Source organism: Daldinia decipiens (genome assembly GCF_022478715.1).
Source record: "Daldinia decipiens strain CBS 113046 unplaced genomic scaffold F4813scaffold_39, whole genome shotgun sequence".
NCBI classification, from domain to species: domain Eukaryota; kingdom Fungi; phylum Ascomycota; class Sordariomycetes; order Xylariales; family Hypoxylaceae; genus Daldinia; species Daldinia decipiens.
Window position 1 is genome coordinate 184184 of NW_026054582.1, and position 22122 is coordinate 206305.

A 22122-nucleotide genomic window follows, 5' to 3' on the forward strand; every position below is an offset into this window, starting at 1 on the left:
CATCATCCCATGTTTCAGAAATTGGGAGGCGAAATTTGAAAATTTATCTTTATCCCACTTGCCGTTTGTGAACGTTAATTGGATCAGTCCTGCAGTTGAACATGAGCCAGTAATTACTAATCTACATGTACCTAGCAGTTAATTGATATTGATACCTCTCTCTAATGCACAGACACATATTTGATCAGTGGAAATGACGAACGGGTCCATGTTGTACAAGATCACAAGAAGATCACAGGAAGATTATTGTTCAAGATCTTGGTTGTCATCGAGTCCCAATTAAAAAAAAAAAAAAAAAAAAAGGAATCCCCTTTTCCTTTCCCTCGAGTACCACGTCGATCTCTAACTCACGATAACACAACCACAACATAAGTACTGTATACCTATCATAAATACCAATCAACTTATAACTTACTATGTATATATGGGTAATACCATACCGTGTCGCCTCGAGTAGTAGTGCGCGATAGTTTCTCCTAAAAGGTTGGCATGAAGGCATGAAAATCTCTGCCTTGGAATAATCCAAGTTCATTGTTCAGCTGCCACCAGGGCGATCACGAGCACGGACAAATGGGACCGCAAGAGGTTGGAGACTATCAACTAGGAAAGGCGGTGGTAATGCAGATCTTGAGATCCGAGCTTCTCCCAGCTGAACAGCAAGAATGGCTGGAATGGAGATGATCGATCGATATCGATATCGCAATGAGCCACTATTGATACGACGCATACAGGCATAGTATGATCAAGCTTTCTTCGCCAATCTTGTGCGCCATGCTTCGCGGACAACAGACAACGAACCACGGACCACGGAAAGGCACTGACGAAATAATAAAGATAAAAAGGGCCCGCTAACTTTGAAAATCATTATCAAAAATAATCCACTTAGACACGCAAGTGCCGCGACGCCGGAATTCCAAAACGCGCCGGGCAAGCCACGTTCGCTGATCGTCATCACGCCGCCTTGCGAATGTCTTTCTAGTATCTAGACTACGGTGGGACTAATGCCAGACTATGTAAGTGTGACATCAGCCTACTATACCAACACTCTGGCTGTCTATTCACCTAGGTTAGGCTGCTAGGATCGCTCGCCATCCACTACCATGTGGGGGTCGTGTAGTTAGCAAGGCTATCGGTTGAGCAGATTTTTATGTAACAACAGCATCTAAGCCTCCTGGATACTCAAATTTAGGTATATCGTCGTTTCTAAGCTATTATACTTAGCTATGATTTACGAGATTCCTTAACCTAACCGAGTGTATCTAGGTTCCTCTATTTACAAAGTGGTGTAAGACAGTTGGGTCCAGAGAAAGGCTGTCATCTGGATGTCTACAAAGGATATATAGGGTATGTGTCAGCATGAGCCGGGTGTCTGTGAACACTAGGGCCGTGCCACGAGAAGCGGCGGGATACAGCTACTTGTCTTTCGGCCCGATAAATTACATCAACAGCGTCGGTACCGGTGGTTGTAGCACTGCTCTGTATGTCCTGGGGAGTAACACACACCCTAGTGTTAAAAGTAGTCCCCGTATTATTGTCAGTTGTCGATTCATCCTGTACCACAAAATCCGGTGGAGCAGCGTCGTCGTGTCTGTCGAAGTGGTAAAGGGGTTCGAGACCAGCCCCGCGTTGCCATAAGACGTAATGTTTGAGCCACCATGGGACCACCTTTTTGCAATTGTATTTGATAAACACGCTCATAGGCACGGCAAAAACGTAATCAAGTTCCTCTAGAGTCCGCTGCTTTGTCTCGGGCATCCATAGGAAGATCATTATGAAAGCTGTGATGTTAAACCCCGCGTATAGACAGAAGGCGCCCTGATTGGTAACACCGTATTAGACTAGTATCTCCATATAACGCTTGCGCAAGAGGTTTTGCGACTTCGGAAGAAGATTCTGTATCGAACTTACCAAAACACCCGTAGCTGCAAGGATCTTTGGAAACGCGATCGACAGTACGGCAGCCCAGAAAAGACAAGTTGCAACAGCCCACGCCATACCAACCTCGCGGTGCGAGAGCGGGAATATCTCTGCACTATACGTGTATGGAACGGGGCCCGCTCCGGGTGAATAAAACATGGCGAACACATATACGAATAGCGCTACCAGGCCGGTATGGGCTGCCGAGGTCTTGGGGATAAGTGTACATAAACCGGCAGCCAGTAACGACCACGCCATATTGGGAAATGTGAAAAGGAGTAAGGGGCGCCGGCCAAAGGTATCAATCGTCCAGATGGCTGGCCAAGCAAAGAGGAAGTTGACGAGACCAAATCCCCAAGATGCAAGAAGGGCGTTAAAATCAGACGCCCCTGCTTCTTTGAAGACGGTAGAAGAATAAAAGGCTATGATATTGATACCTATTATGCATCAGCCTCCGAATGTGTGATGCTCGCGATTCATACTGGGTGACTTACCGCACATCTGTTGGCCTATCATAACCACAAAGGAGGCCAAGGTAGCTCTTCTAATTCGAGGGATTGTAAAAAGCTGGACGACCCTTTCAATGTAAGTAGAGTCGGTAATGGTTTCAGCTTCGATTTCTATCTGGAAATAGATAGCGTAAAGGTCGCGAGCTGCCTGGAGAGGATGGTTGCGAAGTCGTAAGAGCGATTTTATAGCATCTCGAATCCGGCCTTTCTTGATGTACCATCGCGGCGATTCCGGGCAAAACAAGATGAGGAACGTTAGAGGAATTGCTGGGATGAAGGCCGAACCGACCTGGACTACATAGAGAATGTATTAGCTAAATAAAGACTAACGGCCACAAGAGGTGATATATACGTCGCCAGGCGATTTTGCCAACTTGACCAAATGCTAGATTAGCAGAGCATCCAAGGAAGATGCCGAATGCAGTCCATATCTGCCACGATGTCACCAAGGCTCCGCGAATAGATGCAGGACTGTTCTCAGCAGCATATATCGGTACGGTTGCGGCTTTGATTCCCATACCAACACCGAGAAGAAGTCTCGAAATTAAAAACTGTTCCCAATTCCGAGTAATGGCTCCTAGTATAGGAGCTATCAAACAGATGATGGCAGAAATAAGTATAGTTCCTCGACATCCAAAGCGGTTATTGAGCGGATCAGAAAGCCAACAACCTATAAGTGCCGACCCAATATAAGGAGCCGAGTTGATGAGACCGACGAGCAGCACATCACGGTCTGAATTCCCACCGATACCAAACTGCGCAGGAAACGACAGGTTGGCTCCATTGGTACCCTCTTGATCCCAACCTTGTACAGCTGCTCCTATGGAGCAGGTGAATATGGTTAGATAAAGGAGATTAGGGACTTTCCATTTATGTGTGGCTTCGGTCCTCAAAGCCTCAATCTCCTCGGCATCGAGCGCCTCCGGCCCCTCGATATCCTCGAAACCGACGGGATCCTTGGCAACGAGAGCCCCCTTGCGCATAAGGGGAACGTACTCGCATATGTCATTCCATTCGGAAAACCGAGTGACTTGATCGAGAAGATGCTCACGAGGGATATTAGCTAAGGGGTTTGAAATCCTATTCCTCATCAAAAGACTTGGGTTAGCTAGGTACCTCCTAAAACTCGATGTTGGGCTACAGACGTAGCATTTGGGTTGTTGTTGAGGTCGATATGTGCCTTTGCGTCAGGGCGAACTCCCATCTCCGTCGAGGCATCGTAGCGGTACATCGAGGTCTTACGACTAGGTTAATTATATTAGTAAACGATACCTACGTGTGTATAACGATAGCCCTGTTGAGATATCAGGTTTGTAGCTCTTACACCCGTGGCTGTTCAGTTTTTTCAGACATAATGTTAGAATTAGAAATGAAGCCAAAGCATTCTGTAAAATATACGATATAATAACACGTATAGTATAAATTCAGGGAAAGACGATATTAGGATGGCGTTTCTAGGGAATATTGGCGATAGTGAAGTAAGTAAAGTAATATGTACGTGAAGGTAGGCAGTGATCATTCGCTAAAGTACCTAATACAAACAAAGAAAGATATCGAGTATCATGAATTTGCTACATCTCCAAGAGAAAGAGCATTACACTTAGACTTGTAGTCAAACTATCATGACAGGCACAAGTTTCAGACCGGTTCACATGTACGTCGCCATCTCACTAACTTTGTCTTTTTGCATATGAAACTACTTATAGCCATGCCCAGGTCTCATCTTAAGTGTGTTAGGATTTTGTTATACAAAACATCGATAAACAATGACACACAATACAGTTAACTCGCTTCACTACTTTAAAGCACCCAACTACCTGATCTCTCGGGGTATCTTAGAAATACAATACACAATATACAATACATAATACACGAGCCTCAACAAGCTCACCACCATCAAATCAACCCAGACGCCCTAGTCCCCCCAAGAACGTCATTAGGCTAGGTACATACATTAATCGTAAACCGTAAGCGATACTTATACATCACAACCCCAACCTTAGGTACATCACATTATCCACAAACCCGCTAAGCCAACCCTTGAGAATACTCGCTATCCCCCATCCCTTCCTTCCTTTATAACAGACATCACGTCCTCGCGCCTCCTCCCCCTACCAACCATATGCACGAGGTCAGCATACCTCCTGCGCCAGAACTCCACCGCGGCATCTCCTTCGGCTGGGACATCGGCGTTTTCACCACGATGCTGTGAGCCCTTCTTCCAGCGCGCATGAGGCACTATCTCTGTGAACCGGAATCTGGCATTCGTGGGCCCGCAACGCAGATCCCACGTGTAGCTGTATCGCGTATAGTCTACGCCGACTTCGAGGCGATGTACTGAGTTTGTACTACCACTTGATTTAGGGAGGTGCCTGGCGCCTGCTAGTGCTGCCGTAGCGATTAGGAATGCCTCCGAGGTGCGGCTTCTCTTTGCAAGGCCCGCGATGATGGCCCGGGCTAGGGCAAGTGCCTCGTTGATGTCAGCTGGCGGGCTAGGCTGTCCTTTCTCGTCGTACCACGTGCTTTCAAGGAGGTCCGCGACAAGCAAGGTTTCCATCTCGTCGCGGTTCGTCCGATCGCTATCGTCGAATTCGAATTGTACGGCTGGGCCCGTGGGATCATCGGTTGGCCCGGCCATGAACACATTTGCGGTATGGTTGAATATCGAAATGTCTTCTATGGGGCTAGCTGTTAATCCGCCGGTGCTGTTGGATACACTCCCATTAACCGTGCTCTTTCCATTTACCATTACAACCGGAGGTGGAGGAGTTGCTAGCCTGACAGGTCCGCCAGCTCTTTCCGGTACTTGCAGGGAGAGGCGGCCAGGTCGAGAAGGTCGAGTGGTAGGAGTGGTCGTTAATGCTGTGGTTGGTGCGGTTGTTGGTGCAGAAGTAGGTCCGGCGGATTTTGATACCGGATCTGGAGGGTGCATTGGGGCAGGCGGTGTACTTAACTGGGGCGTACTCTGTTCGAAAGGTGTTGTTTGGAATTCGCTGTGCTCGTCTGGGATGGCTGACAATGGTCCATCGCTAGGCCGACTGCTAGGAGGTCTCCCACGGGGCCTTCCACTTGTGGATACGCCACCGCTTCTCCAAGCGGAAGAAACTACCTTCGCTCCGTGGCGACGGCCGAGCGACCTAGCTTTAGACGGACTAATGGCCGAACGGGGTTCCGTGGAGTCTCCCCAAAATGTCCCTCTCGTCGACGGCGTCATCGCAGATTGGGGATAGGCTGACATAGGCTCACGGGAAACATCGTTACTCCACGGGAAGGCAGAATTCGTTTCTGGCAATATACTCGATCGCGGATCAACAGGTGGAAACATAAAGGCACTTCTTCCGTCCGGATGGGCGGTCCACGGATCTAAAGAGTCCGGACGCGCGGTTCTAGCCTCTCCGTTGAAATTCGGAGACTCTAACCTTGGCTTTTGCGACGGAGATTTGCTAAAACTGTCGTCCTCGGGTCTCTTTCTACCTCGTCGCGGCCGGATATGAGGTAATAAGGCACGCAAGGCCATGTCATCTTCAGCAGCAACTCCATCCCTACCCTCGTCACATACAGGATTTGGATCGCTCGGGATCTGGGTCCAATAGGGATGCGGGTTATCCATCAGATAGTCGAAGAAGGCATTGATGTGCATGGAATGCATCCATCGCTATTACAGGTAAGTCACGCTGCTCTTGAATAAGTTGGATATGCTTTACCTTTAGGCGGACGGCATACTGCTGTATCTTCTGAGAACTCTGCCCCTTGTCGTGATCTGGCGGCTCGACGCCCAGCTTCAATGCCAACTCTGCCCACGTCTTGAGTTCCTTGGAGTGTAGTTGCTTGATGAGTTCGAATAAAGTAAACGTGCTGAAGCTCTTGCCTTCACTCTTTGGTGGAGTTCGAAAGGCCTCTCTGAGCGCTGCCGTATCCGTTTCCAGAGGTACTGCTGGGTTGCAGTAGAGAATAAAACCCACGTACGCATCTTCAATAGAGGCACTGGTCACGCTCCTTTGAGGTAATGTCGGTCTTATCAGCCCTGAGGACCTAGGAGTCTCATTCCTAGAAGGAGACGGAAGAGGGTTAAAGCGACGGGAACCGTTGCTAGTTGGAGTAGAGAGCGCCATCTTAATATCATAAGATAGCGAAGTGCGCAATTATCCCCATGGATAGTTGGGGAGAGGTACGATTATAGGGAGAGGAAGATGCTGGGCGCGTTTGACTGGCTGAGGTTCTCACGTAATGGTTGGTAATGTTATAGACTTGATATTCTTCGCAACACGAGTAACAAATAAGGTAGTTTTACTATTCTCATCAAGTCTGTGTCTGTGTCTGCGTCTGTGTGTAACACAAATTGTCTGTCTCATCTCTTGTCTTTCGCAATTGGCCCCTAAGTCGAGGTGATCATGTAAGCCTGGTGTAAGTGATGGATAATAAATGTTCGCTCAACGACGGTGCGTAATAGTTAACTAGTAACGAATAGTAAATAGATATGTTTAGACTAGTAGGGAATATAATGGTCAAATGATAGAAAGGAAAATAAAACAGTAGCGGATTTCCCGTCTTGAGCGTTATTGAAGCTGTTAAAAGCGGGTGTGGCGAAAGTTGATGGGAAAAAAGAGACAGAATAGTTGGTGAAGCCTCCTTCCGGTGTCCAATGCCTATTATGCCGAATTCTATTTTGAGAGCGCGCTGGCGGAGGCTGGTGCCACGAGCGCACGGCTGTTTTAGATGGGCCGGGAGATTTTGTTGTGCATGTACCGTGGTAACTCTGCTATTTTTGGGTACGTTTCCACGTGACTCGTATGCATACGGATGCATACGGATGCATTAGGTGCATAAGCTCAATGCACTGAGAATACATACCTGTAATTAGCCCCTTTTCCTGTAAAACATACCTACATAAGGTAAGGTAAGGTACCTTATGTAGGCTTTCTGTATCTGTCTGCCTTACCAGTTCATTGGGCAAATATCTCTTCAGCAGAGTAGGATCCGGGTAGTAGATATTCGTAAACCTGCGCTCCGTGGGCACGGTATGATCTCTTCATCTACCACCAGCCACTATCACGGTCTCTTTGCATGCCATCATGAAACTTGTATCACGGCACGCTCTGATATCTTTGTCGTGCGCTGTCTCAAATTTAGGGGCGACGTTGCTAAGAATACCCGCAAGCATATTTGGCCTTTTGGGGCGGTGTCAATGTTGATGATTGAGATTAGGAAGAATGTAACTAGAATGTAACTAATATCAGGCATTTAAGTATTTAAGTACCTATTTACCTAAGCTCGGTCAGCCTTATAGTCCCTTCTAATGCTTTGACGTATCATGTAAAGGCTAGCGATGGATTGAGGGAGGTATAAATAAATGTCCTTGGTGATGTAATTTGTAAAATAAAATAAAGATGCATCATCTCAGTCAATATATATGTAAATACACCAGGTATATCTGACCTGATTCGCATAAAACCCATCAAATTAGTGAGTACATCATCATCATCGTCATCATCACAAGATACCTATATGTAGAAAGATAACAAGCAATCTCATCTCGCATGTGAAAGTCGGGAACTTGGAGGTCTCAGCTTCTTTAACGAATTGAATGCGGGGCAAAGCCGGGGAGAAGAGCATGGGGAAGAATGCCGACCTCGTGCCAGATGGGGCGAGGTTAAATGCTTACAGGTCTCTTACAGGCGGATTTCGGCTCGGGCTTACACTACATAGGTGGATTTACAGAGGATTACAGGGGATCGCAGGGCTACATCCCACTGGACAGAGGGGACTAGCCGCATTGTGATGCAATGCAATCGGACCTCGGCTCTCAGCTTCAATGGGACCTCAACTTCAATTTGAACTTGATAAAGCTTTAACCTAGCAGCCGCTTACCGTTTATTATTACTCTTTCAACATTTCGACGTGTAAGTCGAGTGTAATAGCATTTTGGCTTTTCCCTCTTCCCTTTTCTATTTTCCGTTTTCCATCAAATCAAACCCGTCTTGTTACTTTATTTCCATTTGGAAAGCTTCAGATTGATATAATCTTGACATCCCTTACTTACAGAGGTACTTCGTAAACCAACAATCACGATGGCGTCGTCTAAGCCCGCCGTTCCTCAGAATGATAACGTCGCGCACGCCCTCGCTGGTGCCGGCGGCGGCATCCTCTCCATGGTCTTGACGTACCCGCTCATCACCCTCTCTACCCGCGCGCAGGTCGAGTCTAAGCGAGCCGAGACCGCCTTCCTAGCCGCCGTAAAACAGATCGTTGCACGAGAGGGCGTCTCGGGGCTGTACGCGGGGCTCGACAGCGCCGTCTTCGGTATTAGTGTAACCAACTTTGTCTACTACTATTGGTACGAGTGGACGCGCGGCTTCTTTGAGGCCGCTGCCTCCCGTGCCGGACGGGCTTCTAAGAAGCTCACCGCCATCGAAGCCATTATCGCCGGTGCCATTGCTGGTTCCGCCACTGTCATCCTAACCAACCCTATCTGGGTTGTGAACACGCGCATGACAACCCGCAAGGGACAAATCGAGGCCGAGGAGAATACCGGCGGCGCTCCCGTAGAGAAGAAGAAGCAGCCGACTACTCTGGGCACCCTATCGGCACTACTACGCGACGAGGGTCCGCAGGCGCTCTTCCGCGGCGTCGTGCCGGCTCTCGTTCTCGTTATCAACCCCATCTTGCAGTATACGCTATTCGAGCAGCTCAAGAACGCGTACGAGCGACGGCGGAAGCACAACGTAACCCCAACCGTAGCATTCTTCCTAGGCGCTCTCGGCAAGCTGTTTGCCACCTCCATCACTTATCCATATATCACTGTTAAGAGCCAAATGCACGTTGCCGATGATGGCCAGAAGCGCGAAGGCATGACCCAGGCTATTCGGCGAGTTATCAAGGAAGAGGGTTATTCCGGCCTGTATAAGGGTATGCTTAATATCTTATTAATCATCTAACCCTTCGGCGGGCATTATTTGGTCGATTGGTGATATACTAACTTGTTGTTACTCTAGGTATCGGCCCTAAAGTCACCCAGAGCGTCTTGACAGCCGCCTTCCTCTTTGCCTTCAAGGACGTTCTCTATGAGCAGACGATAAAGCTTCGAGGCACCATGGCTAGAAAGGCGATCAAGGCATAAGCACCTATTTTACGGTTGGTAATGCGTCTACTATGACTTGCATGAGCTCTGGCCTTAAACCTGTACATATTGTATCTTTTGAAATAGGAGGCTCTTGGCTTCTTGTTACTTGGGCGTAGTCCCAACAGCGTCTATCGTAACTTGACTCATTTTGTTGACATTGGCACGATTAAGAAGGGGAGGGGTGAATGAGTAAATCAGGCTGAAAAAGCTAGGGGAGGGGGGAATGAGATGTCATATATATTTCTATATATCAACAAAAGGCATATGTGCCCCAGAAGAAACTAAGCAACGAATAGTGAATAAAAGGAATGAATTATCCAAATACCATAATGCACGTTCCGCCATTGTCTAGTTGATCTACCGCAATAGAATGATATCCATACATGCTCATGTGCCAAAACCCCAATCTCTCCTAATCCTCTTCCCCAATTAACATTCGGCACCCAACTACCTAATCCTCATCACAACCATAATCCACTTTCCGCATCAGGGGCAAAGAAAGAAAAGAAAAGAAATCACGCCACAGGAACTAGCTTCGGAACGATCCACCAGTCATGATACCCTTTCCCGGGTGCCGGCATCTCAACCTTGAGCTTTAGCTGTGAATCCTCATCCTCGCCCCCCCTGGCTCTATCCAACGCCCTCTGCAGTGTTGAGACCGCAACGCCCGCCGCGATCGCGGCTTTTAGACAGTCCCGGATATTATTGACCCACTGATCGTGCGAGTTGACGCTGAAGGATTGTGTGTCCGACATCTTACTCAGGGCCTCATACCCTTTTTTCGCACCGCCGACAGCGCTTTCAGCATACTTAAGTAGGTCAGGTGTTGGAGTCTCGGGTTGAAGGGTTGCGCGCGTAAATTCGTCGAACGTGGGTAGCTGGGGTAGCGTGATTGTTCGGAAGGGCTTCATGCGTAGATCATAGCGCATGCTATCGGTACTATAGGGGCGCTGCGGTGGAGCGATGAGCTTTAGGCGCTGTAACGCCGTATATAGACAGCAAAGACCATCCGCAAACTCCCACGTACAGGCCGCGTCAAGCATAGTTATGCGCAAGTATGTCAAGGAGGTCATATAATCGCGCTCCTTAGCGGCCGTGTATTGCGGTAGTTCTTGATCGCCCTTTCTGCTGTTGTCGAGGCCATAGCGTGCCTCGTCTAGGCTGCGCATTGTAAACGACTTGATACGATCACCGTGCTGCGCGCGCGTCTTGGCCAGGTAATTTAAGTACCAGTACATGCCAGCAAGCTCGTCCGTCTGATAAACCTCAAGTTCGAACCCGAGTTGGACAATCCACTCCATCTGCCTGAGCTTATAGAGATACGCCCATGATGATAGAGGGAGAGAAAATCCAATACTGCCTCTATCTGTTATGAGGGGCCTCTCATCTAGGGCGACTTGGAGAAGTTGGTCGATCTCCTCGACGTCTACTTGGAGCATATCCCACTCTTGGATATTGTGGCATAGTGTGCGCCGAACTCTACATCTATTCTGGCAGAATATCCTGAAGACATCCAAATAACATTCAGCTACCCGCTGCCTGAAAATTTCCATCTGTGCCGAAGTCTGGTGACGGGGGTCAGTCGGGACCTCAATTTCATCGTAGGAAGCGTCGATCTGTGGTGCACAGGGCATAACGATGATCGAGAGGTCATGGTCGATTATCTGCCGGATGCTATAGTTGCCTAGAACAACCATTTCTCTGAATAAGAGATTCTGAAGTAGTGTCCTAATATAAACTAGTGGTTGCGGCTTTCTCGCCTGAAATAACAAGACGAAATTCTAAAAAAAGGAGTTAACTCAGTTATTATAAAACCGACTCGAAGAGTTTACCAAAAGGCTTTGTGGTTCCGAGTACTTCAGAATATCCATGATATCAACTCCGTCTTGGAAAAGTCGCTTAAGATGGTCATAACTCTCTTCAAAGCTAGGCTGGACCATGGGGCGCGGAGGCATTGTGCTCGCTAGGCGTCGCTGTAGTTTAGTGCTGAAAGCTTCTGGTACTGGCTTGCCTAGCGAATGCTGCTTTTTAATGTGCTCAAGTAGACCTTTCATCTGTACCCAGGGCATCTTCAAGGAATCCGGGTTAGATTTCCGCAGGCCTGATAAGTCAATGGCCCTTAAGAATGCGATACGGAGCTCGAGCCGAAGGTCCAGGGCTGCAGAGATATCCTTTGCAAATTCATTGCTAGCAGCACGAAGGTCACCCCGGGCCTGTTGTAGTATATTATTGACGGAACTAACGGGTATATCAAGTAATAGGTCACGATCGCACGTGTTAGTAACAAAGTCTTCTTCCTATGTATTCTTAGTAGCTTATTAAAATGATAATCGTCCCGTCCCATCAGTCTTACCTCATAGTAAAGTTCATCTTTCACAAGCTCGTTTACGAAACAACATGCTTTAAGGAGTCCGATGCAATAAGCCCGTAAAACGAAGAGTAGCTTCGGTTGCTTCTCGCGGGCCTGGGGATCTCTTATAAACTCAGCCTCACCTATACTGGCAGGGCGAGGATTCATGAGCGACTCTATATAGATGCTTGTGAATAGAGTCTGGGAAAGGGGGTAGCCAAGATGCCAGGCCATCTAGTTATGACGTTAGGCTGGTAGAAACTCGGAGTAGAAGTTTTGTCGCTTATCTAAAACACACCTCGAGGCAAAGAAGTTGGTCAATAATTCCAAGAATTTCTTCTGGAAGCAGATCACGAGAAACGTCATATTCTTCGTCTAGAGATTCCCCTTCTGCTAGAGCACCACTATCCATCTTTCGATCCATAATCTAGTGAGATTTTCTCTTAGCAAAGCACGTTCTCGTAATCCTATAGACTTAAGATGATGATGTGGACTCACCTCCAGAGCCGCGACGGACTCAAAAAGGGTAAAATGGTCATCTTTGACGAGTTTTCCGGGTGCCAAAGCTATTCATTAGATTAGTAAACTATATCTTGGGCAAGACCTGAAATACTTGGACACACTCTTTACGGCAGAGGCGAATTTCTTGGTGATATCTGTTGCCCTAACTCCGGGATGTGATATGTTTGGCGAATGCGATACTATATCAAGCTGTTGCATCTTGACTGTCACCCTTATAGGTTATGAGATCAATCGTGGCTCTATTTCTTGTTAGCCTATATCTATGCGATTTATGAGTCTTTTGTCGAATCTGATATTCCGAAGTTCAAGATAGCCCCAATACAATTAATTACACTAACCTTAGTCTTGGCAGGAGTAGCGATAGGCGGATATTATGGATTTCTGGGTTGAAGAGTACCTAACCATAGGCCAGGTCAGTTGGTTAGATGCACATGTATGTGTTTGTTATTGGTGATGATGGGTGTTTTTGCGGATGGCGCGGCGAAATGGAAGAATGAAGAGGCAAGGCAATTGTAATTAGAATTAGGCACTAATTGACTACATATGTAAATTTTTAGTGTCGAAATGTGCAGTACCAAAACATACCAGATAACCTCAAGGTGCATTGAAAGGTGCATCGGGCATTGGGATACAAACAACATTGAATAACACGGACAGGAACGATTTGATTTGTTACATACTTGCATGTACATAGGTAGGTATATGAGGTACCTGTAGGTTTGCACGTTCCCCTTGAAAATATGATTTTGCGTTTTTCGGACGTCAACTAAGACAGGTGTAACCGGCCTGAGTACCGAACCTAGAAACATCGCTATATATGTAGGTAGGTACCTAGGTATGTATGTAGCAATTGCCCTTTTATACATAGACGCATGGGTACAATACATTGCATACCTCCATACCTACCTACTTAAGAGGTAGGTATGTAGCCTACCCGAACTTCAATGCGGCTTAATAACATGAATTGACTTCGACATTTACAACATTTACGCATGAATTTACTGTCTAGGTACCTAGTGTAGGTAAATCCAAGGGATTCATTTTTAGGATGAAACTGTTTGATTTTATACAGCTATACACGAGGCAGCCGGCATAGTGGCATTTTGCTACCGTTGTTCTTGTCTATTCGCATGCGCATCTGTCTCTTATAGGTCCCAGCCATCCTCGCAAGTTTCTCTCATCAAGGATTCATATATTTCGTAGTTTCGCAGTTCCGTCGCTTATGACGAACCACCGGAAGCGGATGAAGCAGCGGCGGCGGCGTTGGCTTCAGCTAGGGGTCTCAGCTCACCCATCTTGCCGTTCTGTAAATTGAGGTATATAGTCTGTCAGTTACCAACCCCTAAACTCCCGATTCCCATGTGCCAAATTTCCACTTGCCAGGAATAATCAACTCACCTCCCACTTAGCAAATCGCAGGTCCATATCTCCTCGTCGTTCGGCAAGTAGTCTCTTTTCCTCTTTCAAGCTTCGGCGCACGACGCGGGATGCGACGGCCAGGTAGCGGTTGTAACTGTTCGATCGGAGGAGCGGTTAGAAAACTAGGCAAATTCATTTTGCTGGGGGAACGTATCGAAATATAGGGATATATGAGGAGAATTGACTTACCTTAAACCAGCGGCTTTCCACGCGAACACCATGTTGACAGTTACTCGACGTTCAATTGGGGATTAGGGATTGATTGAAGATTCGTTTGTATGCACGGAATCAAAAGATAACTGCGGCGGTAGAATCGAGAAAGACCGTTAGCCGAAGCCTGTCAATACCTAAGGTACATACGTAGTGGCTCGAGCTTTCACGTGATCAAGAAATATTGTACGGAGGTACGGATTACAGAGACCCACTATTATCTGGGTACCTAGGTACTTAGACCCCCAATCGGGACTCAACCCTCCCCTGCTAAAAAAGACTCCTCTAGATATAAATACCAATAAATTGTATATTTGGGATTCTGTAGGTCTTTGATACACAGAGCTTATTATGTATATGTAACTCTAGACCATGGTCATTCGCAAATTAATCACCATCGCATGCCCAAGTACAAAGCGTGCTACCTACCTATAAATCGGGTAGTTGAGTGTGTTCGAACTTGAAAGAAAACTCTAGGGGATTTGCTATATGCACATGTGGCTCGACTCGACTCGACTCGACTCTACAGTGGTGGGTTAATCTGTTGGTACACTTTTGCTGCCCAAATTTCCCCGTCTATACCTTCAACCCAAGTTCCTCAGCATATGGCAGAACGTTTAAGTCACCAACTGCAGCCACGGTGGCCTTGCCCTCGAGAAGGGACTTTGCCGTCTATGATAACAGTTAGTATTTGCATTAAAAATAACAATGGGGAAAATTAGATAAACATACCGTCTTGAGCTTGTCTGCTGTGATGCCGTCGATTGAGCCAACAGACTCGGCAATCTGGAAGGGCTTGCCGGTGTGGATAATACCAGAACCAGCAGACAGGAGCGTTGACACACCCGACTGGCTCGCATCTAGAGCGTCAAACTTTGCCTTGGCGATTGCCTTGGTAAGATCCTCCTTGCTAATGCTACCTTCGGAGATGCTCTTAAGAGCCTTAACAGTCGCTTCACCAGCCTTGCGAACTGATGCGGCGGCACCGGTAACTTGAATAGTCAACAGTCCGGCGTCCGAGTAAGCCAGGTTGGTGCCCGAAGCAACTATGCCGGGTGCCGAGGCCGCTGCCTTGGACAGGAGAGTGAAACCAGGCGACCACTTGACATTAGGCTGACCACCAAGCAGGGCTGCTAGGACTGCAATTTCAGGCTTGAAAGAGCCGAAACTAGAACCAGGGAAGGCAATGACTAAAGAGTTTCCGGCAGTGTGGGACGTACGCTGCTCGCCACCGTAGTACGTTGTAGATTTCGCGTTAAGCGTGGCGGAGCTGGATGATGATGCGGGTACGCCGCTGAAGAACTGTTCTGTCCACTTGTGTAGAGCAGTTGTCGTGGCCCCGTCTCCAACTAGAGCGATATTAGGCTTTGCGTAAACGGCTCCCGCATAGTCAGCGACGGCGTGTTCGTTCAGATAGCTTTTCAGAGGGGTTGAAGTCGTCGGGTATAAGGAAGCGCCAAGGCCTGTGTGGAAGGCGACCGAATGTGCCGAGTCGAGAGCAAGAGCGGAAACGTCGTTAGCGAGCTTAGCCTGCTTCACCTTCAGAACCCTCTCGACGTCTTCATGAAACTCGTGCGCTATAAACTATGTAAGCATTTTATCACCAGCCAATGGCTTCAGATAGCTCACTGGTGTACTTAGTTTGAGAGATGACCTCTGCCAGCAGTTCGGTGAAGTAAGGGATGTCCTCTCGCAGAAAGCTTGCTTCGAGAATCAATGCTTCTCGGGTGTGGTAGGCGGCTAATTGACCTCCTAAAAGCTCAGCTTCTCGTGTGATACGTAGGGCGGTTCGCTTTTCGGTGTTCTAATATAGTTGCATCTAATTAGCTCACGACGGAAAAAACAGCGATAAGAGATGTGGGCTCGCTTACCTTGAAGGCAAACTCCTCGAGACCGACGGTGAGACCAGGAGCAGGCTGATACCTAGTACCACCCTTGGCGACAACAGCAAGTTTTGTTGTCGGACCGTGTGAGTCTCTGGTGGCCACCTTGATACCAGCAACTTCGGTGGTGTCATAGGTGAAAGCGGATGGTGCCGAAGATGCGGCAGCATACCCTCGGCGCTGAGCAAGCTGCGAGCAGCCTTGCCTACGAGCGGCAAGCTGGGCACCTCTAGAGAGAGCCGATCGGGAGAACATTTTAGAGGGCGATGCCGTCAACAATTAGCTATTGAAGTCTGCGACAACAGCTTTTAATACGCAGATCGTTGAAAGCTTCCAAGTCGGAGCAAAAAGATGCTCAATTCCGGTAAATTCTCGGTTACGGTACGTTATCTGAGGCTTAGTGAGGCTAGAGCCTGGTCAGCCACTTGCCAATAATTTCTATTGGCCGATTGAGTCAGCGTAAAGAGAGGAAAAAAACTTTGGGGGGGAGCTTATTTCATGAGTGCATGTATGTATGTACATAGGTATAATTAGGTACATATGACTGCTACCTACATACCATGTAGGTTAGGTACCAGGTACTTCGTAGGTAGTCGGAGAGACAGGAAGCTTAGACCATTAATTAGAATTCCCCGCTGTCCTAAAAAAGTAGTTGCATCAAAATTATTTTTATACGCTATTGTTCACTTCGCGCTGCGCAAATCATTCTTCTTAACTAACATTCGACTTTACGTACCAATACTTCTTGCGCCACCTTCGTGTTCTTCGGCGCACCTTTCTCTCTCTCTCTTCTCTCCTACCAAATGCTTCAATGAAGCCGCGGTAGTAACTGTAGTGCTCTAGAGATAGTGAGAGGATCTCTAGAAGCCAATCCCTTCGACAAGTCCTAAAATCCTATCTATTCACCTCGCCGCATAATTCCAAGCTCAGCCAGTCATGTTAGTGGTAAGTGATGGTTCTTTTCAAGTCGCTACAGCTTTCACAACAACGCACAGAAAATGTATCCCGATTGTATCAAGCAACGAAAACTAATATCTATAATTACTAGACAAAAAATGTTGCAGAACTTTGTGTTCTGCTAATCAGTGAGCTGTATGGCCAGCTCCCATCGGTAATACTTCCTTTATATTACATCCTCTAGAACCTTTAGTTATGCAGCTTTAAAGCTAACAAGTTTCAACTTGGCAGCGTATGTTTGCGGATCTTCTAGCAAGAGGCAGGTCGACCATCGCGCAATTAGCGCAGCACACATCGCTCAACCAACGACAAGTGCGCCATGGGATCGCTGTGCTCATCCAACTAAATCTCATCTTCCACTTTACGGACCAAGACTCGGGTATCACATACTACGATGCAAATCCCCATGCTGCCTACAATCTTGTCCGAACAGGAAAGATCCTTGACATGGTTCGTGAGAAATATGGATCCGATGCGAATGCTCTCGTGCACGAGGTCCTTGTTCAGGGCCACACGAAGATTTCTGATTTAATTGCAGCGTTCAAGGAGCGACGTACTACGCAGCAAAAGACCGCCAACGGTGTATCCCAAAATGGCCACCATATCAACGGCAACGGCGTTAAAAATGGTATAGGCGATATAAATATAGCGGATGAAGATATCAACCTAGAGGATCAAGTCTACGAGAGTCTCTCACAGCTTATTGCAGCTGGTATTCTTGAGCCGCTTACGCTGGCGATGTACCAATCTCCACAGGATCTAAGAAGCACAATTGAGCAAGACTTCCTAACTAACTACTATCCTACTGGCATTCGAGGAGCTAAGCAGACGGCTGAATTCGACAAGTATGTCAGAGACAAGCTAAGGGAGTTTCACCTTAAAAACACGGGATTAAAGAATGATCTCGAATTTGAACTCGAGAACGGGGCTGGCTCCAAGCGCCGGAAGCTAATTAACGGCACGACCTCCAATACACTTACCAACGGAAAAGCAAGAACCACTTTACTAAAAAATGTGAGTTCCCACTACGAGGAAATCTACGCCGGGGAGATTCGCTAACATTTCCTTTCAGCTCGATACCGTACTTCGGGTAAACTATGATAAATGTGTGGTTGAGCTCCGCAACCTTAAACTCGAGCGGTATGTGGAAGACTTGATCGGCGATATCACAGCAAAGGTGTACGCAGCATTACTTGGCGTGCTGAGCAAAAAGATTTCTCGTTGTCAAACCGATAAATCAATCGAGGTCGAAGACGAGAACAATGATGCTTCTACAGGACCCCGCGTCACTACTCAAGAGGTTTTTGAGCACCTAAGTCCTTCTATTGATGTATCAGGCGGTGTTGGAATGCTCCATGAAGATGGTGCCATTGATATTCGCTGTGCAGAAAAGATCAGACGATTTCCTCCGCAGCTTAAGGGTTCGACCCTTAAAGAAGAGCTCCAGGAAGGGGAAGAAATCGTTGAGTCGGACGACGAAGACTACGACCCTAGCGGGGAGGCAGCTGTCAGCTTCGGATTACATGGTCAAAATGGGTCAAATGAAGTTAAAATGCAAGTGGGCGACAGCGTTCCGATCGGCACAAAGCGGTTGCATCAGATGCGACAACACCTACTTATCCTTGCCGAAAGTAAGGAGGGTTTTGTGCGACACTGTGGCAGTCTTGATTTCGGCGAATGGACAGTCGATTTCGAACCGCTCATGCAGCATCTAAAGTTCCTCGAACTTGATACGCTTATCGAGAACCGCTTTGGTCGTCGGGGTCTGCGCCTCACTCGAATTCTTAGAGAAAAGGGGAAGATCGACGACAAAACTCTGCCCAGTTTGGCTCTTATGAAGAAACCAGATGTGCACGTTAAGATGGCGGAGATGGAGATGGCGGGATTCCTGGACGTGCAAGAGGTGCCTCGGGATAATAACCGAGCGGCTGCCCGGACAATTTTCTTTTGGTTTTTCGACCTCGAAAGGACACTACAGCGAACACTAGACAATACCTACAAGTCCATGGTACGCTGTCTGCAGCGATTAGATGTCGAGCGTCGCAAGAAGGCAAGCGTTCTCTCAGTTGCCGAACGTAAAGATGTTCAGGGAATGGAAGAGGAGAAACTGAGAGGTGACATATATAATGAATACGTGCAGTTTCTCGACCTCGAAAAAAAACTGCTCGGCCAAGTTGGAAAGCTCGACGATATTGTAGCAGTCTTCAGAGACTTCTAGGGTTCATACTCGCAATTAATACCAGTACAGGAGGGATATCTTGCATTATGGCGGCGATGGTTCACGGGTGGTACAGCCTAAGAGGCACAAAAAGTGACTTTTGCATATTGGACGGCGTTGTCTTCTACTCATTTTGGCCTTTCTTGAACTCGGAATGTGGTATGTCGGACCACATCTCGGATTGTACGTTCCGATGGATGACGAATGTACATAAGGTATTCGTTAAGTAATATGCTCTTGGGACGATAAGTCTGCTGGCAATTGTACAACTACGTTCCTAGATTTATACCCCTAGGCGATGCTATGGGTTTTAATAATATACCGATGCCACACGGATACTCCCTTACACGCGTAGGTATGTATACCTAACCCCCTTAAAAGAATCAATTTCGTGGTAGGTAGGATTGTAACATTGATGTATTTCGTACATACATGAGGGGTATGATTATGATATCTTATCGTTCGTTGATAAAGCCCTGATAATTCGAGGGGGGCCCTTGAAGCTCCCGCAAGCTCCCCGCTAAATTAAGGTTGGTGCGGTACAAATTGGTAATAAGATCTAGAAATTTTTATTTTATTTTATTTTTTTCAATACCCTTCGGCGCGATTGAAATTTTGTTCGACTTCTCATGTGAGCTTTTCTCCTCCGGGTCCGCAGTCGTTCTGATCCTCAATTCCTCGTCATTTTCTTAGAATAGTCCGTCAAGTCTTCTTAATCCGGGACATCTAGACTGCCATATATCTATTCATTTACCCTTGGAATTCCGGTATTAGCATTACACTTGTAATTCATAATGGCGCCGATGGTCACTGGCAAGGAGCGCGAGTCGAATCTCGCTCGACTCCTTGGTTCCGGTAGGTTAGAAATAAAAAACGATATAATAATAATCACTAACAGATATAACACAGGCTCTGCCGGTATATCAGAATTGGCTGTCTTCCATCCTGTACGTGCTTGTACAGTTATTCGAAATATGGCAGCGCAAGACTAATAAGTCCAAAGGTCGACACCATTGCCAAGCGATTAATGAGCAACCAGACGAAGGTGCGGATGAATCACCTATAATATCCAAGGAGCGCACAATATTAATTATCCTATAGATCAAGAATACGAGCCAACTGAATAAGGTCATCTTCAAGGACAAAGCAGACGCGGCATTCGGTCGAAAATTCTTCTCGCTCTTCCCGGGATTAGGCTATGCAGCGGGTTACAAGGTCCGAGATGGTTTTTACTCGAGCGTAAAGTCAAGAAGCTAAATATCCGGTCTAGATTTTGCAAAGGATATACAAGTATGGCGGCCAACCTATCGCAAGGGATTATCTTGCGGCGCACTACGGCAAGGACTTCGAGGGCGCTTTTGGAAAGAAAACCGGCAAGGCAATCATGCACTCGACTGCTGGCAGGTTAGTCTTAGATCTACTACTCGTTTTATTCTACCAACTGACATATTCTAGCCTGATCGGCATTGGCGAGATCGTCTTACTTCCATTAGACGTATTAAAGATCAAACGCCAGACCAACCCAGAAGCGTTCCGAGGACGAGGCGTTTTCAAGATTATCTCGGATGAGGGCTTTGGATTATATAGAGGCTGGGGGTGGACTGCAGCCCGAAATGCTCCTGGATCATTTGCAGTATGTTCATTAAGATAATTTAACCCTCTCTTTTGATAATCCTCTCTTTTGATAATCCTCTCTTTTGATAATCCTCTCTTTTGATAATCCTCTCTTTTGATATACCTCTAACGCTTGGCAGCTCTTCGGTGGCTCGGCTTTCACCAAGGAATACGTCTTCGCACTAAACGACTATAACAAGGCGTCTTGGTTCCAGAACTTTATCGCTTCAATTGCCGGTGCTTCGGCATCCTTGGTTGTCTCCGCTCCCTTGGACGTTATCAAAACCCGTATTCAGAACAGGAATTTCGAGAACCCCGAAAGCGGCTTCCGTATCTTGTCCAACATGGCAAAGAACGAAGGTTTCTCTAGTTTCTTCAAGGGTTTGGTACCTAAGGTAAGGAATACCGTATAATTCGTCTTAGATTCAGTACTAAATCCTTACAGCTTCTTATGACCGGACCGAAGCTGGTCTTTTCCTTCTGGCTCGCCCAGACACTGATCCCAACATTCGACACAATGTTAAAATAGAACATTTTACTTGTATCATAGATTTGGACGCCAGCGTTCCACTGTATGTATATACGATCGAGCCGGCGTTTTAACGGTTGCGGATGACAACGCGATAATGGAGGCGGGTTCTATCGGTTTGGATTTATTAACCTAGATGATTATAAAAGACTTCGGCAGGGTAGACAGGAACTAAAAATAAATACTCGACTCTTAGCAATATTTTATATTACATGTAGGATTCCGTGGATGAATAGGTAGGTGTACTCATCATAGTGCCCACATATGTCATTTGTATAAGCCATGATTTGTATAAAATCAACATAGACACAGACTAACCCCCAAGAGCTTGTACGTATTCCTTTAACCTAGTACCTTCACTAAACGGGGCTACGCAAGACGTCCGAGTTGTCATGACAAGTAGCTATTCAAGCTAAACCTCACCACCATCGCAAGTAAAATTTGAACTATGTCTGACAAGCACCAGAATCTCTCCTGTATAGTAGTTCACCATATTGAATTAAATAACCTAGGTTAGTTACATCATGAACAAATACCCGATGATTATCCGCTCGAGAAAAAAAAAAGTCTGCTGGCGGAGCCGCTCACAAACGGGGCTATCACAATATAGCGCTTGTTTGGAGAGTCTTTTCATCAACCGGTCCTTTGGCCCAATGGTAAGGCGTCTGACTACGATTAGTATCAATCAGGAGATTCTGGGTTCGAGCCCCAGGAGGACCTATTTTTTTGCTTTTTGTTGCATTTCCGTGCTCGAGGTGTATCGGAACTGATGCTATTCTATTATATTGGGATATATTTGGATATGTTGTTTTGCTGGGAAGTCTATATGAGTTAGACTTTCGTGCAAATTTAGCTTTCTTTTAGCTTGACCTTG

General features: G+C 46.9%; 8 protein-coding genes and 1 non-coding gene across 9 annotated transcripts; 4 read left to right on the forward strand and 5 right to left on the reverse strand.

Annotated features, from left to right (window-relative positions):
* Positions 1 to 1139: 1139 nt before the first annotated feature.
* Positions 1140 to 3884, reverse strand: F4813DRAFT_216160 (uncharacterized protein). The gene is made up of 6 exons (XM_049239733.1): positions 3751 to 3884; positions 3572 to 3670; positions 2779 to 3506; positions 2412 to 2720; positions 1909 to 2354; positions 1140 to 1815 (listed from the first exon to the last, which is right to left on the reverse strand). Exons 1-6 carry the CDS (start codon positions 3777 to 3779, stop codon positions 1327 to 1329), a joined length of 2100 nt encoding a protein of 699 aa, XP_049096149.1. The 5' UTR covers positions 3780 to 3884; the 3' UTR covers positions 1140 to 1326.
* A 461-nt stretch (positions 3885 to 4345) lies between these two features.
* On the reverse strand, positions 4346 to 6676 carry F4813DRAFT_216218 (ARS binding protein 2-domain-containing protein). Its single transcript, XM_049239734.1, has 2 exons — positions 6131 to 6676; positions 4346 to 6081 (listed from the first exon to the last, which is right to left on the reverse strand). Exons 1-2 carry the CDS (start codon positions 6536 to 6538, stop codon positions 4480 to 4482), a joined length of 2010 nt encoding a protein of 669 aa, XP_049096150.1. The 5' UTR covers positions 6539 to 6676; the 3' UTR covers positions 4346 to 4479.
* Positions 6677 to 8246: 1570 nt separating this feature from the next.
* Positions 8247 to 9765, forward strand: F4813DRAFT_371759 (mitochondrial carrier). The gene is made up of 2 exons (XM_049244650.1): positions 8247 to 9332; positions 9419 to 9765. The coding sequence occupies exons 1-2, from the start codon at positions 8495 to 8497 to the stop codon at positions 9541 to 9543; spliced, it is 963 nt and encodes a 320-aa protein (XP_049096151.1). The 5' UTR covers positions 8247 to 8494; the 3' UTR covers positions 9544 to 9765.
* Positions 9762 to 13118, reverse strand: F4813DRAFT_371761 (Mak10-domain-containing protein). Its single transcript, XM_049244651.1, has 7 exons — positions 12757 to 13118; positions 12520 to 12657; positions 12395 to 12462; positions 12195 to 12323; positions 11900 to 12130; positions 11379 to 11843; positions 9762 to 11327 (listed from the first exon to the last, which is right to left on the reverse strand). Exons 2-7 carry the CDS (start codon positions 12614 to 12616, stop codon positions 10062 to 10064), a joined length of 2256 nt encoding a protein of 751 aa, XP_049096152.1. The 5' UTR covers positions 12617 to 12657; positions 12757 to 13118; the 3' UTR covers positions 9762 to 10061.
* Positions 13119 to 13319: 201 nt separating this feature from the next.
* F4813DRAFT_371763 (mitochondrial ATP synthase epsilon chain-domain-containing protein) lies at positions 13320 to 14281 on the reverse strand. Its single transcript, XM_049244652.1, has 3 exons — positions 14027 to 14281; positions 13817 to 13931; positions 13320 to 13722 (listed from the first exon to the last, which is right to left on the reverse strand). Exons 1-3 carry the CDS (start codon positions 14056 to 14058, stop codon positions 13639 to 13641), a joined length of 231 nt encoding a protein of 76 aa, XP_049096153.1. The 5' UTR covers positions 14059 to 14281; the 3' UTR covers positions 13320 to 13638.
* Positions 14282 to 14623: 342 nt separating this feature from the next.
* Positions 14624 to 16185, reverse strand: F4813DRAFT_399128 (LuxS/MPP-like metallohydrolase; the record flags this gene model as incomplete). The annotated part of the gene is made up of 4 exons (XM_049248133.1): positions 14624 to 14719; positions 14780 to 15624; positions 15677 to 15851; positions 15919 to 16185. The coding sequence occupies 4 exons, from the start codon at positions 16183 to 16185 to the stop codon at positions 14624 to 14626; spliced, it is 1383 nt and encodes a 460-aa protein (XP_049096154.1).
* A 411-nt stretch (positions 16186 to 16596) lies between these two features.
* On the forward strand, positions 16597 to 19619 carry F4813DRAFT_371765 (RNA polymerase III subunit RPC82-domain-containing protein). Its single transcript, XM_049244653.1, has 4 exons — positions 16597 to 16875; positions 16979 to 17041; positions 17119 to 17901; positions 17960 to 19619. Exons 1-4 carry the CDS (start codon positions 16867 to 16869, stop codon positions 19103 to 19105), a joined length of 2001 nt encoding a protein of 666 aa, XP_049096155.1. The 5' UTR covers positions 16597 to 16866; the 3' UTR covers positions 19106 to 19619.
* Positions 19620 to 19628: 9 nt separating this feature from the next.
* F4813DRAFT_371766 (mitochondrial carrier) lies at positions 19629 to 21518 on the forward strand. The gene is made up of 8 exons (XM_049244654.1): positions 19629 to 19960; positions 20015 to 20052; positions 20109 to 20150; positions 20207 to 20320; positions 20376 to 20509; positions 20561 to 20738; positions 20860 to 21114; positions 21165 to 21518. The coding sequence occupies exons 1-8, from the start codon at positions 19900 to 19902 to the stop codon at positions 21246 to 21248; spliced, it is 906 nt and encodes a 301-aa protein (XP_049096156.1). The 5' UTR covers positions 19629 to 19899; the 3' UTR covers positions 21249 to 21518.
* A 369-nt stretch (positions 21519 to 21887) lies between these two features.
* F4813DRAFT_t126 lies at positions 21888 to 21968 on the forward strand. Its single transcript has one exon. It is a non-coding gene; the product is annotated as a tRNA-Arg (tRNA).
* The last annotated feature ends 154 nt before the right edge of the window (positions 21969 to 22122 follow it).